Source organism: Acyrthosiphon pisum, chromosome A1 (assembly GCF_005508785.2).
Source record: "Acyrthosiphon pisum isolate AL4f chromosome A1, pea_aphid_22Mar2018_4r6ur, whole genome shotgun sequence".
NCBI classification, from domain to species: Eukaryota; Metazoa; Arthropoda; class Insecta; order Hemiptera; family Aphididae; genus Acyrthosiphon; species Acyrthosiphon pisum.
In genome coordinates this window covers 93,685,055-93,702,767 of record NC_042494.1, presented here as the reverse complement: position 1 = coordinate 93,702,767, position 17,713 = coordinate 93,685,055, and the positions used below count along the sequence as shown (strand labels likewise).

The 17,713-nt window shown below is 27.7% G+C and overlaps 3 protein-coding genes across 4 annotated transcripts in view; 1 reads left to right on the top strand and 2 right to left on the bottom strand.

Moving 5' to 3' along the window:
• Atp5o (ATP synthase, H+ transporting, mitochondrial F1 complex, O subunit) overlaps window positions 1-6,908 on the top strand; it is a 10,633-nt gene extending 3,725 nt beyond the window's left edge. Inside the window, 2 exon segments of one of the 2 annotated variants that reach the window (NM_001126164.2) lie at window positions 3,540-3,652; window positions 6,573-6,908. In NM_001126164.2, the coding sequence (NP_001119636.1) occupies window positions 3,540-3,652; window positions 6,573-6,773 (314 nt within the window). In that variant the 3' untranslated portion in view covers window positions 6,774-6,908. 2 annotated transcript variants of the gene reach the window in all.
• A 3,699-nt stretch (window positions 6,909-10,607) lies between these two features.
• Window positions 10,608-17,273, bottom strand: LOC100165299. Its single transcript, XM_001948213.5, has 4 exons — window positions 16,937-17,273; window positions 16,679-16,870; window positions 16,556-16,619; window positions 10,608-12,831 (listed from the first exon to the last, which is right to left on the bottom strand). The coding sequence occupies exons 2-4, from the start codon at window positions 16,733-16,735 to the stop codon at window positions 10,856-10,858; spliced, it is 2,097 nt and encodes a 698-aa protein (XP_001948248.1). The 5' UTR covers window positions 16,736-16,870; window positions 16,937-17,273; the 3' UTR covers window positions 10,608-10,855.
• LOC103311007 (uncharacterized protein K02A2.6-like) overlaps window positions 17,238-17,713 on the bottom strand; it is a 1,219-nt gene continuing 743 nt past the window's right edge. The window contains exon 2 of the mRNA XM_029486291.1: window positions 17,238-17,327. Coding sequence (XP_029342151.1) covers window positions 17,238-17,327 — 90 coding nt within the window. The remainder of the gene's footprint in view (window positions 17,328-17,713) is intronic.

Below are 17,713 nucleotides of genomic sequence, written 5' to 3'. Positions count from 1 at the left end.
GTACCAACTAGATTCACTTTCCTATCAGAAAAGGTACTGTTGAAGAAAATCCAAGCACTTTTACTGTCCTAAAAGGTGATGACAGACACAAAAATAAAAAATAAAATAAAAAAAAAAACACACATCATTGTAAAATCAATACATTCATCGTTCCACTCAGAATCTAAAATTATTAAATAGTGAATCAAAAAAAAAAATACCTTTTCATCGATTAGGACTATTTCTTTTTTATCGTATATTTGGCCATTTTTAGAAAATACATTATCTACTTCACCCACAGCATCAATAACAGCGTTTATATCTGTAAGTGATTAATTTTTTTTTTTGGAAAATTTTGATTTGATAATTGTTTTATAAGGTGAAATAATGAGTGTTCCATTCAAAATATACCACTGTGATAAGCTGTGATTAAAAATAAATTATCAATATTTTAATTTACAAACAAATTACAAAATATATCAATTTGCATTCTTATTTACTTTTTTACATCATCTAAATTAGGATTTATTAGAATTTTTGTGGTAAAATGTAAATTTAAACTCTTTATTCCATAATAATCAGAAACTTTGATATTTTTTAAGACAATTACGTCATTTCTATCACCATCAAAATTGTCTATTTGATTTGAATTCCATAACACTAATGAAATCTAAAAAGATTTATCGATAAATGATAATAAGTAATACAATACTTTTTTTTTAAATACAATATCTTTTTTACAAAAGATAAATTCTTGTTACCTTTGAATAAGTATCATCAACAATTTCAATTTCCTTCCTTTTTAATTGCATTCCAGCGTTTGACAAGGATATTTTTATAGATCCCATATTATTAATAATGCCAATTATATCTGAAATTTTAGAATATTAATATATTGATATCTTAACCAAGTTAATATTCACCTATCATTGTATCTTTATTAATTTTTGATAAATTATTCAGCTTAATAAAATCAAAATCAAATTTTATTATAGAATTATCTTCTTCATTTACTATCTGGATTTCTGATTTTTCTGTTAGTAATATTTCAAAATCATGGTTTAATTTATTGAAGCTTGAATTTTTTTTTCTAATCACACCATTTTGTATATAATAAACTTCCTGAATCTAAATTATGGGAGCAATTAATGAAATTTAACAAAATATAAAAATATTAATTTAATTAAATCATAAAATTGATCTAAAATCCTTCCAAACGCCACACATCTTATTTCTCCACTTGTATCGATTAAATCAAAATTGAATAATTTATTTCCATTATTATGAAATATATTTACTGTTGATTTATTTGTAATCCTTCCTTTAACTGTCCATCTTAAATGATTATAAAATTGGTATATACATTATATAATGTGATTTATTTTAATATTGTAGTAAATAAAAATTTTACTCTTTCATGTTTTCTTTCAATTCTGAAATCTTGGTTAATTCAACATTTTGTACTATATTATCTGAGGTTATTTTCTTTTCTACAGTTTTTTCTATTTTATCCATGGTTTCAACTCTTTTCTTTTCTTCAGATATTTCTCTCGGTTTGTGATTGTCAGTTTTTACCTCTGCTTCTAAGGATTTTTTCATATTTTTTTCTAACTTTGATTTTCTTTGTCTGGTTCGTTCACTACTGTAAACATTAGTGATACCTTCTTCAACATTTTCTTGAGATTCATCTACTTCTCTGTCGTTTTTTTTCTTGTACTTTTTGTTTTTTATCGAAGAATATGAAGATTTTCCAATAATTTTTCTTTTTCCCATAATAATAATCTATATACTTAAAGATAACATAAACATTAGTATATATAAGAACAGATCTATAATAATATGTTTTCAGCCAACAATTAATAATAATAAATAATTCCTATAAAACAATGTAATAACCCAAGGCAACCGTTCAATATATGGCAAATTTCCAACGCAAATCTCATAATCCCCGTTTGAACCCCTACCGGTGGCGTCCTGACACGAATATAATTGGCGATACGTTCTTCTTCTCGACGAAAAGAATGTATTGAAAAAAAAATAAATTGAATCGGTCTAATATCTCTTGAGAAAAATGGTCACGATTATCCCGCCACTTAATTTTATTATATAGATTGATCAAATAAAATATATAATTGTTACATTTCGCACTAGAATTATAATAAGGCTATAACTAAAAAAAAACAAATGTTCAATCAGGAAACAAAAAATAATGTTAAGGGTAGAAACATATTTATAATTTTGTTTTGATTATAATCAAGTGATTTTTATCCATATAAATATCTTTACTTTTTTGTGCTTTCAAATTGAAAGGACAAAAAATTGAAATTTTTCTAGTTATGGCTTTATTCCACTACCTTTTAAATTGATTTTAATATTATTTTAGCATAAACTAAATTTATGAAGTATTATAAATTATGATTTAATTAATATAATAATATTATAAAATTGTTGATGTTGATCTAAAAAATACTTAAACTGCAAAATAAAATAATAGCATAATATAATATTTAGCTTATAAAATGAACAACTTTTCAGTTCATTGAATGTTTGCTTATTTTTAACAATATTAACATTGAATTATAAAAATTTGTTGCATATTAAATTTCAAAATTATTATTAATAAATTATTATTAATAATTATTTGCATATTATTTCAAAATAATTATAATATCACTATATTAAAATTAAAATTAAATAAAATTTCTTCTGTCTCTAAGTTTCTTTATTTTTCCTCAGTTTACATTTTGTAACAGTATTATAATGCTAATTCAATAATACATTCCTAATATTAATAATTTTGTTAGAAAAATAGAAGTTTTATTATGTATAATAAACCATTAAATACTTACTCAGGTTTTCTTTATGTTAGCTCTTTTAGGGGTTTCAATAGATATTTTTGTATTACACAAACATTAAAGTTTTTAAACTCTACCACGATAAGTCATTATAGTTATTTTAATAATACAAAAATTACACAATTGAAATACTATGAATTAGAGTAATAGAGTAAAAATTACTGTAATAAATTAACGATAATAATATTTTAATATTATTATTGTTATGATGTATGTTTTTATCTCAATATGCGGTGTTATAGCTCTGAAAGTTTGATTGTTTTAAGTTGCAAAAGTAACTTAAACTAGTTGTTCTAACCCTATGTACTTGTTTCAGTAAGCAGGCCACATTTTGTTTTATGGCCAAATTGTGCTTAGGAATTTAACATAGGTATCTATACGTTCAATGCAATAAAGATTTTCAGCAAATATTATTTTTATTAATATAATGAAGTAGCAATATATGGTGCCACTACCAAAAAAATGAGATAAATATTACAAATTTATAGACACCATAAGGCATAAATACAAAAATCATAAATTTGAGTTGTGGCCTTATTTTAATAACAGTTTCAACTAATAATTACATGTTATAATTAAGAGGTTATACATCCTATATTGAAAAGATGTAGTAGATTTAACACAGTAAACTGTTATAAATTAATACAATATGTAAGTTGTTTATTGTCTGTAAATACTTGAATATAATATATATTTTATTTATAGGCATGTTGGCTGAAAATGGAAGATTACAAAAACTTAATTCAATCATTAACAGTTTCAAAATTATCATGGCTGCACATCGAGGAGACTTGCCATGTGTTGTAACAACAGCTAAGGTACCAAATATGTTTTGGTTTTTATTAACAGAGATACACGTACCCCCATAAGTGTAAAATATAAATATAATATTTAATAATTATATATAATATAAATATAAGTATAAAATTCTCAAGTTTAATTACCAAAATATATTGTTCTGTTACTACTTACTAGAAATAAAATACTATAGGAATTCTTACAGAAATAATTAAAAGTTTTTCATATATATTATGTAGCATTCTTAGTATAATATGCCAGATATGAATGTATTTATTTGAAGTTAATACATTTATTAGTTTGAATCAAATATTTAACTTTTAATTAATTTCTGTGTAATTTTTATAATATATCATAGACTACTAGCGCGAAGGTCACCTACTTGATAAAAATAAGTTTAAATCAGACTCTAATTACCTTTAAAGTTTTGCACAATATATTTTCAGACTGTTTTCCTTTAATTCGACATTTCCAGACGTTATTGTGGTTTAAAATGTATTATAAAAAAAATGTACTTGTTTAAGTCAATTTAAATCTTAATATAAAAAATATATATATATATATATACTTATAGTCTATTCAGGCTAAGAGTGAAAAAAATTGTGCAGGCAGATGCGGTCATTGGCTACAGCTTCGGCACCCATCGTTATTCGTCGTAACATTCGTCCCCCTGCAGATCACGTGACCCACCTGCGCGAAACCAGATACGTTTTGGTCGTACACTTTTTCATTCTTAGTCTGAATAGAGTATAGTTGCACTTATACTTTATTATAAGGTCTATGACTCAACAGCTATTAATTATTATTTGGGTTATCGCAATCATCCGTACAGTCTACAAAGTTAGAAAGCCTGAGGCTAATTTAATTGATGTTGATGTTATCGATTAGTAAATAATACAAAAATATATTAATATCTATACAATTATCTAGTTAGAATTTATTGGTATTAATATAATGTCATATAAGCTTTTGCATAATACCTTAATATTAAATTGTGTAGTTTCTATATGGGATCTAATGCTTGTAATGTTAAATCATATTATGTGCTTGTCTAAAGATATGCATTTTTACAACTGTTTATAACTCGGCTCAAATAAATAATACAATTTATTACAAATCAATATAAATTACCTTTTTTCAATAGTTATTTTATTTATTACAATATTTTTTTGTATGGTGATTTAATATGACAAATTGGTACTTGTAAAACTTCAGTATTTACAAATAATAGCAAATTAATTTTTTTTTTTACCTATTTGTTTTAATAATTAATCCTAATTTTACTTGTGCGATAAAATAAAAAAGCAATTTAATCCCTTAAGGTAATTTAGTAAAATTGTTTATCTAGATTTTGTTATTTAATAAACACATTGTGTAGAAATAATCATATTTCAACAATATCGGGGATATCTTAAACATAAAATAATTATTTTAAAGTGTTAAAATATTGTTTATTTCGTAAATTTCGACTTAATTTAACTTTGTCAACTTTGTTATTAGAAAAAACTGTTGTAGAAAGAAAAAATAGTTATCCAAATCTGCAGAAAAAATAGATCTTACCATTTAAAAAAAACAATGGGTTTTTTCAATACTCTCTTTCTCCTCCCGATAACCCTATTTCAACCAAAATCATTCAGCTGAAATATTTAGTGCCTTTTAGTGTAAAAACAATTATAACAGATGTCGACGCCCCAAACGAAAAAGGACGTAACTCACTTTTACAATTTTTTTTTTTTTTTTTTTCAAAGTGGTTTTACTGGTGTTACTGGATTTCCGACGAAGATGGTAGTAACTCAATCTTATTGTTCACAACGTCTTTGTTTGATTAAGTACAACAATCAGCGTCGCCAGACAACCAGAAAAACAGTAACACTGCATTGAAAAAAAAAAAAATCGTAAAAGTGAGTTACGTCCTTTTTCATTAGGGGCGTCGATGTGTGCAGTAAATGCTTAATTTCAGTACACAAAGTGGATGAGAACATTGTGAAAAAAATTACACAATATCATGTAGGAGTGATTTCATTAAAAACTACTATTGTTACCAAGTTACCGATGCGGAAATAACCTGTATCCATTTCATAAAGTAGCCACGACATAATATGTGTACATATAATATTATAATCAGTGCCGCAATAACCAGGTGTGTTGCGTGTGTCAAACACACGGGCCCAGGGCCCAAACCCATAATGGGGGGCCCAAAGATAAAAATTTTAAAATATTATATAGAAAGAAAAAAATAAAACCATTTTGTTGTAATAATAGTTATTAATAAAGATTGAACAATAGATCGGTTTTGTTTTGTACACAACAATACAACATTATCATGCATCAACGTTTCTTTTGCAGCCTGTATAAGTTGTATAACCGAAATTAAAAATAGAAAAATAAGACTAAAAATATAGATTAAACTAAGATTAAAAATAAGACTTTCAAGTATAGCTTTGCTCAATATTGAAAGACAACAAACAAATGATATTAAAATAGAAAATATAATTGACAATTTTGCAAACAAAAAGGCAAGAAAAATGAATTTTTCAGTATTTATTTTTGAGTTGACTGTTAATGTATGGTATATTCAATTTATTTGTTATTTAATAGGTAATTATTTATATTTAAAATGAATAAAAAAAAGCTACAAATTATTACATTTATTTATTTTTAAATACATAGGTACCTATACGTGTTTCAATTATGTTAACCTTATTTTGTATGAGTAAAAACTCAAAATTCCAAAGTATGTTTTCAAATTTGAAAAAATTAATTTTTCAATTTTCAAGAGTGAGGAGGGGGCCATTCATTTTATTTACACACGGGCCCAAATTGGTGTAGTTGCGGCACTAATTATAATATGTAATAAAGATATATTATACTATAGTATGTTTTATACTAATAAATATAATCAGTCGCATAATAATACTATACATATATTTTAATTTTTAGCCTTTGGACGCAGCTGAACAACAGGAACTTAAAAAGACATTGCAAGCGTTTTCGAAAAAAGGAGAGACAATCAAGTTAGAATTAAAAGTTGATTCATCAATTATTGGTGGCATGGTAGTCAGCATTGGCGACAAATATGTCGATATGAGTGTTGCTACAAAAATTAAGAAGTACACCGAAATCATCCAGGATGCCGTTTAAATTGAAATACAATGTTTAGTCATAGTAAAAAATGGAATATTTTAGTGTGTACTAATTATTATAAATCAACCATGTAAATTTATAATTATTTTTTTTTAATTCTACCATTAAAAATTCTAGAGTATTTACAAAAAATTGCATTATATTTTAGTATTTTATGTTAAGAAGTAATACTACTCAGTATCTTTCCAACTGAGTTTCCAGCCAAAGTACCTTTTTATTTCAATTATGGTTAAATTTATCTTAGCATTATAGGATTTTTTTAGTTCTATCTGCGATGTTCAGTTTTTATATTTTTTTAATGTGCAATTTGAAATCGTTGCATGTTATCCGTTGAACAATGTTATTAGACATTCTTTACTATCAATTTTTTCAGATATATATTTAGTTTGCAGACTCATATCGTCAAAGGTAGGTAATGATTAATTGGTTGATTCATCATAAAATTTTAAAAATAATGTTGGAAAACTATATTCCCTAATTTTTTGAGGATGGTTTGCATTTTTTAATGTTCTTGGGTTTTTTATTTTTGGGGACGATTAGAAAATTTAAAATAATAGCGGGGTAGAACGGTGGGAAAATGGACGTAACTATATTTTTGGGGTGCCTACTATACTCTGGGCCATGAGAGAATGCAGCTTGCACGCGCATCCAAATGACGGCGCTCTGTCTCGAGGCCAAATTTCCCCCTCCATGCAGCCACTGGTATATGGTACACACCTGCCGCCGAAACCGGCGTGCTCCAACAGGTGGCGAACTGGCCGGTAAAATGTTGGAGACACGCGAAAAAAACGAGTTTTGGTCCGCTGCCAGATGCATTCTCTCATGGCCCAGAGTATACTTACCAAGCTTTTCGAAAAAAACTACATATAACTTATGATAGCATCATAATTTTATGCTCATCACCTGAAAATTACAATATTACAAGCCCGAGTCGATGGGTGCCACTAGGGATATTTATCTGGGGGGCACAAATCCTGATAATTAATATTTTAAATTAAAATATGATTAAAAAACAAATATACTAATTGTACCTGTGACCGAGTAACATTTTTTTTTCTAAACAAAAATTATTGTTCTCTATTAAAATAAAAATGATTAAGCACATCAAAACAATACCCTGTCAATTAATATAATACTTGACATAGGTGGTAGGACTACAGAATCAAGTTTAACAAAATCATTTTCAAATGAAATAAAATATCAATATTATCTTTTGTTGCGCCTGGCTTGTTAGAGATGACAGCAAATTTTTTTGGAGTTCAAAATATAATATATTATGCTTTGTTTACTAATATGTCTTTCTCGTTTTATAAATAAAATAGACAAGTTAGAAAGACGTTCTCGTCCAGTTGATCCATAGATGTAGGTACGAGGCATATAATAGAAGTTATTCAGTCTTCTTAAGCAGTGAAATTATCCTTTACAAATTGCACTAAGTCATGAGTAGGAAAAGTTAAAACAATTTTAAGCAAATCAACAAATATTGGAACTACATATTGCCCAGTTTGCTAATAAATAATCAGAAATATCTTTGCTTTCTGACATTGAAGCGGAATAACTATATGACTTAACTATAATGGTATGAATGGCTTAAAATTAATCTAAATATTTTGAAAATGTCAGTATGTTTTGAAAACAATGTATATTGTGTTGAAAAGTGTTAAGTACCTATTTCTTTTTTATACTTACAAATAATAATTTTTAAATTGCAACAAACTAAATAAAAATTTAATTTTTTGCTTAAATATCTATTCATGAGCAAAATTTCAACTTGAAATGCCAATAAAAAATTGTGCATAATAATATATTTTTAAGATTCTTAGGTTTCTGAAAGAAAAACATAGAAGGGACGACCTTGTATTAAATTTCCACTTTTAGCCTCTCAAATTTGTTACCAGAAACCACCCTCGAAGTTGAAGATCATATCTTTATTTCTATTATAAAATGTGTACACAAAAAATGAAAACAATATTAAGTAACTGTATAAAACTGTTGATGTATTAATTTACTGAACATCTTTTAAAATAATTAGTAAAAGTATTTGTATAGATTGTGACCAGGGGCGGATTTACCCATAGGCCACCAAGGCACTGGCCTAGGGCGCAATATTTTTGGGGGCGCAATTTTTTAATTAATTTTTACTTTTTCATAATTTCATAATTCTATTTACCTAAATTTATATTTTATATTAATTTTTTTTTCATATACAACCTGCATGAAACTGGAGAATGGCTCACGTAGTCACGTCGCATTAACGTTTTAATTTATAAGCTATAATAACCCTGCCGTTTGAGTTTAATCCTGCGACCAGCGCGCGCCGCCACCGCTAGAGGTTCGATATCGACACTCGACGAGGCAGTTGCCTATGTTAATGCATGGGAGATGGTATATGGGTGTACGGCGTAAACACATACAATATTGTGAATGGCGCATGCGCAAAACGCCAGCCAAGGCGGTCAAATATACTGCCTCGGGCCGCCGCGCCGGGTACATTACTACATTGTATATAGCCGCTCTATTGGCTAGGCGGGGGACAGCTCGCACATAGTGCTTGGTGGAATGACCCGCCTCACCCCGCACCCAGCGCCACAATTTTATTAAAATACTGGAATTAATTCTGGAAATCAGGTGTCTTGATAAAGTAATCAATAATAATAAATATTGCGACGACCTGTATAGTGCATACGCCATACTGCATACTGCTCAGAAATTTGCTAATCGATTACGATTATAGAGACAAGGGTGCTCAGATAAATCAAGGCGCAAAATGATTTAATTATTGTACACTGAACAGATGTACCTATGCAAAATTGTATTAATATTTATTTGTTTAGTTAGTATGTATAAATATAAAAATACCTAAATACATTTTTTATAGTCTTGTTTTAGTTCATGGAACATTACTCCCCCCCCCCCCCCCCCGTGGGAGCACGCCAATTTTTTGGGCGCTAGTATTGTAATGCCTAGGGGCGGAAAAATGGTAAGTCCGCCTCTGATTGTGACTAATAATAATATTAATTATTTTGGCCTTAAAAATCTACTAAAAGCTGAGCGAGGATATTAAAAATGAGGGTTTGAAGTTCTCTTTAATAACTAAAATATATTGTATAGTTCAATTATACAAAATTTTTATTGATCACATCAAATGTTCTATATAAATTTGTAAAATATAATCAGTATATCTTAAACCGTGCTTCTAAGACCGTGATATAATCTATGGTATAATTACAGACTGAGAGTAACAGCAAGACCAAAATTACCAATTTAATTACAACCAAGTAGATAATTCAATGATTTTTAATTTTTAACATTCTTAAATCAAATTTTTTTCTCCTAGAGAAACTAGGAAAAAAACAACTAGAAATTAATAAAATATGCTTTTTTATCAACAATAATTGAATATATTCTAAAATATGACAAATAGGCTAAATATTTTATAATGTCCAAAATCTCTGGTCAGGTGACACTACTGAGGGTCTTCCTATTCGAATATTTTATAATGTTATATAAACTTTGTCATCATACTTACTGATTATTGTAAAATAGATTGTAAATATATGTTTTAAATAAAAAAAAAAAAAAAAAAAATGTCCAAAATATGCTAAAATATGTAAAATAAATGTTTTCCTACAAACTCTATGATGGATAAATCGTCCACACTTTTCATCCTCATAAAGCTGCATAAAGCCAATAAAAATATGTAAGAACCTAAAGATCTGATCTCTACATATCACATTGACATTTAGTTTTTTTTTTTTTTAAATGCCCTGGGCTTTATATTATTTAAACGACCCAAAAGTCTTTGTAAATATGTTTGACAATTTACACATATTTTACATAACTTAAATATATTATATAGTCAAATTATACAAAATTTTTATCAATTACATAAAATGTTCTACATAAATTTGTAAAATATGATCAGTAAAAAAATACAATTAAATCTATAGTCTATAACTTAACTTTATCAATAAAATTATCATTAAGTATTAAACTTATAATAAATATAAAGGATAGGTTAATATTGCTAAATAATATGTTTTGTATGATAAACTTATCATAAAAATGTAATTTTAAACTTAAAAATAATAGCCTTGGCAGTTTTTCATATCACATTGACATCTAGTGCCATTTTTTTTCAAAGTATCTTGATTACACCGAGAAAAATAATCTGTTGTAAGCTGTTCACCAGCCGAAATATCTCTACTAGCAAATAAGGCCAACTCTGGAAGATTTCTATCAAGACAATTAATCCATACAGCATAAACGTTTAAGTTTGCATCACATGAATGATTTATAAAATATGTGAAATTTGCAAAATGTGTACCATCAATGATATATTTATAGTTTTGTGAATCATCAAAGTCCAAGTTCCACATATTGTCCAATGAAGACGTCCCTTTTTTTAAACGTTGTTCAGATTCTTTAACTGTGATAATTTCACCAATATATTTACCAACAAATTGTCCTTTTTGAATGTCTTGGGCAGATTTAATACCCCAGCCATATTTGCTTGTCTTATAAATACAAATATTTACTTTGCTACCAAGTTGGACCACTCTATTAGGGCAAGCCTCTGTACATATACATTTTTTATTACATTCAAATACTGGATTACCAGGAGGTACCACTATTTTCTTATTATTATCATAGGCTTTTAAACAACCCGACATTTCATAGCAACATTCTTCAGGAGATAGACAATTTCTTCTACAAGAACATCCAATAGGAGGATCATCTGGTATAATAATGTTCTTTTGAGGAAGATAATCCTTAATGTATCCAAAAAAATCTGGTGGTCCTTCAAGGTCCATGTTATTTACTACTTTAATCTGAGAACTTTTAGTCATTGCATTAATTTCAATTTCCCAAAGTTGGAGTTTGCTCAACTGTTGTTGTCTAAAGTAACCCAAAGAAATTGAAGTCAAAAAATTTTGAAGGGAATGAAGTTGTAATGTTTGTTTTCGAATAGGACCATCTTCGTGACTATTAAGCACCCCAGTTATAACTTCAGGTAAAATTCCTACCAGACATAATCCAGTCTCAGTTCTGAATATTTCAAATATCATGGAAATCATTTTTCTAGACATCATAAGTTCTATTCCATTTACATATTTAGATCTATTTACATGTTCATCAGTCTTTTTATTATCAATATATTTAAGTATGAGTTTTTGTGAATTATATAGAGCACCGTATCGTTCCCATGTATTAAATCCTCTAGACCATTTTTTCCACTTCACTAAATAGTAGTGTGTACCTAAAATTATTTCATCATTAATAATTTCTTCTATTTCTGTTGGGTCATAGGCATTCACTTCATCATCAGGTTCCATCATTTTTGCATTTCTTATAAAATCTTGTACTCTTCTATCAGAAACTATGTATTGGTATGCTGGATCACAATTTTCTAAAATAGACGGAAATGTTATAGATGCAGTATCTTTAGATTGTGTTAGTCTAAAGTCACGGTAAGAATTAGAAGATAATAAACTATTAGAATTTTTCTTTACTCTATTTTTAGTTTTGGGAGTTGACATTACCAAGTTAGGAACCACAGTAGTTGTTGAAGTGGAATCCAAACTATCATTAGACTCTTCTTCGATGTCAACAGGAGAGTTTATATTTATGTTGTCCATATCAGTTTCCATTTTGCTACTTGAACTACCATTATTTACGATACGACTTGAAACTTTTTGAGTATATTTTCTAATTGAAGGGTTTTCATCTCTTGATTTTTTCCGCTTTTTTTTACAACCAGTAAGAACAATATCTTCACAAACTTCTTCGTTTTCTGATAGGCAAAGATTTTTGAACATTGTAGTATTTCGATCTATTGGACTCTTTTCAATACTTTTTAAAACATTTTCTGCATTGGATATAGCGGCATCTACATTGTCGAGACTTTGTTCTGAACATCTAATAACTTTAATCCCGGATGAATTTAAATCAGATTTTGAAGTTTTTTTCTTATTTAAAGCACTTGGTTTAGCTGTGTTTGAAGGCGTAACACTCTTGTGTCTTGTAATTTCTTGGGTTTTGTCATTTGTTGAGTCTGTAACAACACAATTGATATAAAAATAACTACCATACTGAACCAAACATCAATATCTACAATAATTATGAGATTATACAAGAAAAAAATTTAAAAAGTAGGGCAAGTGGGTACTGTTATGCTATGCTTGTACATTAGGTGTCAAATGAGTGACTGAAATGGATGCATTAAATTTGAATTCAATGATAAGTCATTGTATATGAAAATTATTCTGAGCAGTGTGTCAGTCTAGGATATTTTATATTATATTCATATTGCTATTAGTAATAATAGGTAGGTTGAATAAATTTTTACAAAAAACATTGCATTTGCAATACATCAATATACCAGTGTTTCCCAACCGGTGTGCCGTGAGGCCTCTATAGTGTGAAATGTCATGATTATTAATAAACGCTTACAAAAAATTTCGATAATATGTTAAAATATATTGAAGAGAAACAGTCCAAAATTTCTCACTAGGACTGGTATATGTTTAGTACAAATTCACAGTCTGTGATCAAATACTCAAAATGTTTAGTACATACCTACATACTCTGAAATCATTTTATTCAAAGGTTATATTTTGATTTTTGAGGGCATATTTTTAAAGTTTATAGAAAATCAAGTATTTTGGTAAATATTTTTCTTAAATCAAGATCAACGATTGTTTAAGAAAAAACTATCATAAAAACGATAAAGACTACTATTGAAGTTCAATGATGTTTCACTCGTTTCAGCTTCTATATTAAAAGTAAAAATAATTTTGCTAACCAACAATTAGATGTTAACTTGATCCGATTAATCTAATGGTAAACTTGATCTCAATAATGTTTGTTAAAATACGTTTTAATTTAACACATATAAATGTCTTATATTATTTAAGTATAGAATAAAAATTGTTTTCTGTGCTTCTTTCATAAAAAATGTTTTTTTTTTACATTATAGGAATTGGGGAAATTTGTCCCTGTCAAAAAAAAGAGGCCACGGATGTTAATCTGATGTTTGGTCCAGTATTTTAAATCACCAGTCAAATTTAAATCAATATTTTCTTTTTATTTTTAAATCTTTTTAAAAATACAACATACAAAATATTATAAATAGTAAGTATTTATGTTTTATATTTTTAAAAACAATAAGTGATGTAACAGATAATTTGTATCAATTTAGATATGATAATGACATTTTTAATTTAAAAAAAATAGTGACTGGACTGAAATATCAAAACATGATAATGTAAATGTATTATACTTTTTATATAGTTTACTTATATTATTTAAATTTTAATGATGACAATATAAATTAAAAATTAAAAAAAATAGCCATCTAAATATGACCGATTTAAAATACCGGGGACCAAACATCCCATAAATCTTGGGGGCCAAATGTCTTCTGTTTACCATATTATTTCAAGATATATTGTGTTATAATATTATATGTATCATAGTTTTTTTTTTTAGTGCTGGTATTTTAAGGTCTGCACATGACATAATGAATATATTAACCAGTGTTTGGTAGATCAATTTTAAAATGTATTGTCATTGCATAAGCATCTTAACTAGAAATACACTATAGTAAAAATATATAATTAGAAGGATTGTAAAAAATAAATGATACATAAAAATTATGGTCAGGTGGCACTGCTGGAGCCTTCCTATTAATTTTATTTTATGTCTAATATTCTCGTGTCACCAAGTTTTACTCATTATACCTTGTTTGTTGTATAGATTGTAAATATACTTTAAAAAAAAAAATAAACAATACATGAATGTATGGGGTTATATGGCTGTCAACTGATGGACCGAAACCGAATACGAAAAACAATTATGAGCTCTCAATATTGTGCTATTAAATATTATATAAAAATAAAATATTAATAATTGTTTATAAATAATAACTTATAAAAATAAACTGTTTCTTATAAAGGGACTATAATAATTAATTATAATACTGAAATGTAAATATTTTGATTTATTATTTATCAGTACATAATATTATATACATCAGAAAAATAATATTATATTCTAATGTAAAGAGTAAATATTGTAGTAATAATTATTATAAAATTAAACAGCTTTTGTACAGATCTGAATTCTTTAGTATATTAAAAATAAATTAGGTATTGGTTTAGTTGACACTTGACATCCACCACTTATATTTCTCTTATTTTTGATGTGCATACGCTGTATTAAAAATAATAATAATGAAAACAAAAATTAATATAATTTTTCATATTTTTGTATTTATTGTTTTATTATTTTATTATTATTATTTTTAAATACTGCAGATAATACCGTGGGGTTTTTGGCCAACTCCATAAGTTTGTCTATAATTATTTTTACGATGATTTTATAATATTCATAAATTTAATTTTTAATACTTTTGTATTTATTGTTTCATTATTATTATTATTATTTTTATAAATTGTATAAAAAATGATTAACACATTGAAAATACGAGAAATATAAGTGGCGGGAGAATACGCGGACTGGTGGGCGTCAACTAAATCAGTACCATAAATTGTATATACTGCATTTATATCATATGACTACTAGCTAAGTGCCAATAGTGTTAACGTGTAGTTTATGGAAATTGATAGTCAATAGGAACGTATAAAAATTAAAAACTTATTAAGAGGATGTCAGCGCACAATTCGTTTTCTCTATTTGATTCACGCGCAGCATAGACAAAATGCATTAATGCAGAATAATTTTTTCTATGGTTTAAGTAATCTTAGAGTAAAATCACCCATTGCAAAATAGATAGGGAATAATATTTTTGAGGGAATGACATATCAATTTTATGTTTTATTGATATTTGACTTTATATACGACTTTCAAAATAAACAAATAAATGTTGTACATTAAAATTATGCTTAAATTGTTTTGAGATAATATTTAGACAAATCGATAAGACATTTCCTCAAAAATATTATTCTCCATCTTTTTGGTAATGGATGGTTTTACTCTAAGATTACTTAAAAACATAGAAAAAATGATTCTGCATCAGAGAAAACAAATAGTGCACTGACATCCTCTTAACAACGGTTCATACTAGACATTCATAGGAAACGTTCTGAGTACCTATTGTCGTATTTAGAGAAATCAAGTTAAAAAATACATTTAATTAACTTTATTCGTAATGTATGGTGCAAATAGACATGCCAAAATTATTGAAAACGAATTGTTAAAAAAGAGTTAAAATTAAATATATTCTATTATATTATTTTATGTTGGTATACTTAATGCTCGCATTAGACATATTTTAATATATTATTAATTTTTTTCAGTTCGCAATAGGTATACTATATACCAGGGATGGGCAACTCAAAGTAATTAGCAGGCCACTTTTAAGTACTTTAAAATCTAGCGGGCCGCAGTGCATAGGAGAAAGCAAAAAAAAAGTCCTTCAAATTTACTAACATTTATTTTTTACGCTTTTTAGCGGACATTTTTAAAATAATTACTACAAAACACGAAAATAAGGTAATTTGAAAATGTAGTGGCGGGCCAGATAAAAAAGGTACGCGGGCCGCCAGTTGCCCATCCCTGCTATATACATAAAAACTGTTTTGTGTTATACTATAGAAATGACTTAACAAAAGTATTTGTCATTATATTTTCGTTACTTGGAAATAATTCTTATGAAACTTCAAAATGCATGACAAACAAAGTAACACGTTACTTTTGTTACATTATTACTACCCAACTCAGAATATAATATATTCAAACAAAGCTATTATATTTACCTAAACTGTAGATAGAACCATGATTAAATATTTCAGGTGAGCGGCTGTGAGGTGTGTTGACACTCTATAAGAAAACAATGAATGTTAACATTTTAACTAGGCATGGTAAACAGTAAAATTTACCGAAGTACTTGGTACATGGTCGTATTCATTATAGTTTCTGGGCAGGTTATCAGACATGATATTAAATGGCGGATAGATTGTTGACAGATCTTAAACAAAGGATATGGACGTCCCTCGACAGAATGTTTGAACAATGACGACTGACGACAATGTAAGCGCACAAGCAGTTAAGCAGCTATTTCTTGAACCTCTCTGTAACGAATATTGCAGTGAAGAAAAACAATAAAAACCAATGGATAAAACGACGATGCTACTAACTTGGTCTGGACGCTGGAGTCCGTGTAGCAGCTTGGCCAACTTAAATCATACACGAGTATACTAAAATGACTGAAATATGATGGCTTGAACAACGAACACGCGGAATCCGTGTGTGTGGTAGAAATTCAAAGTCCCATTTCGTTTCACTTTGACTCAAGCAATACGAATTATGAATTCGTCAATGTCGGTAATCGGCATATTATCGTAGTATCGCACGACGTACGAGCTGTTGCATGTGCGCGCCGGTGGCCGTATCGCAGTCGCTTTGTTATTTTGTTTTGGCGTGGGGGTTAATTAAACATCAGAGATCAGACACTCTCTTCTCTACATCGTGGATCAGACCATGATGAACATGACCAGTACCAACAGTAAATAAAAACGGTTTATACCACTAGAAAAAAAAACGGTTTATAGCACTTTCATGGATGAAAAATATAATATCAATTTGGCTTGGAATAAACAACAAATAACATTTATCACTAGCCGCCGAATTTAAAAATATTTAAATTTTCAATATATTATTATCATTATTGTTCTATGTTATTATAATATACAAAATACAAATACAATTTCACAACTGAGCAAGGCCGTATCTGAGGGTGGTCCAGGGGGTTTGGATCCCCCCCCGAAATTTTTTCAATATGTCTTATTTTTAACCAAATATCGTAACATAAATTTAACAAAATTACAATATACATGTTTTGGACATTCTACACGTCAACTTCTTGAACTTAAATAAATAATCTTACATATAATGATTCATTATTTGAATAATTA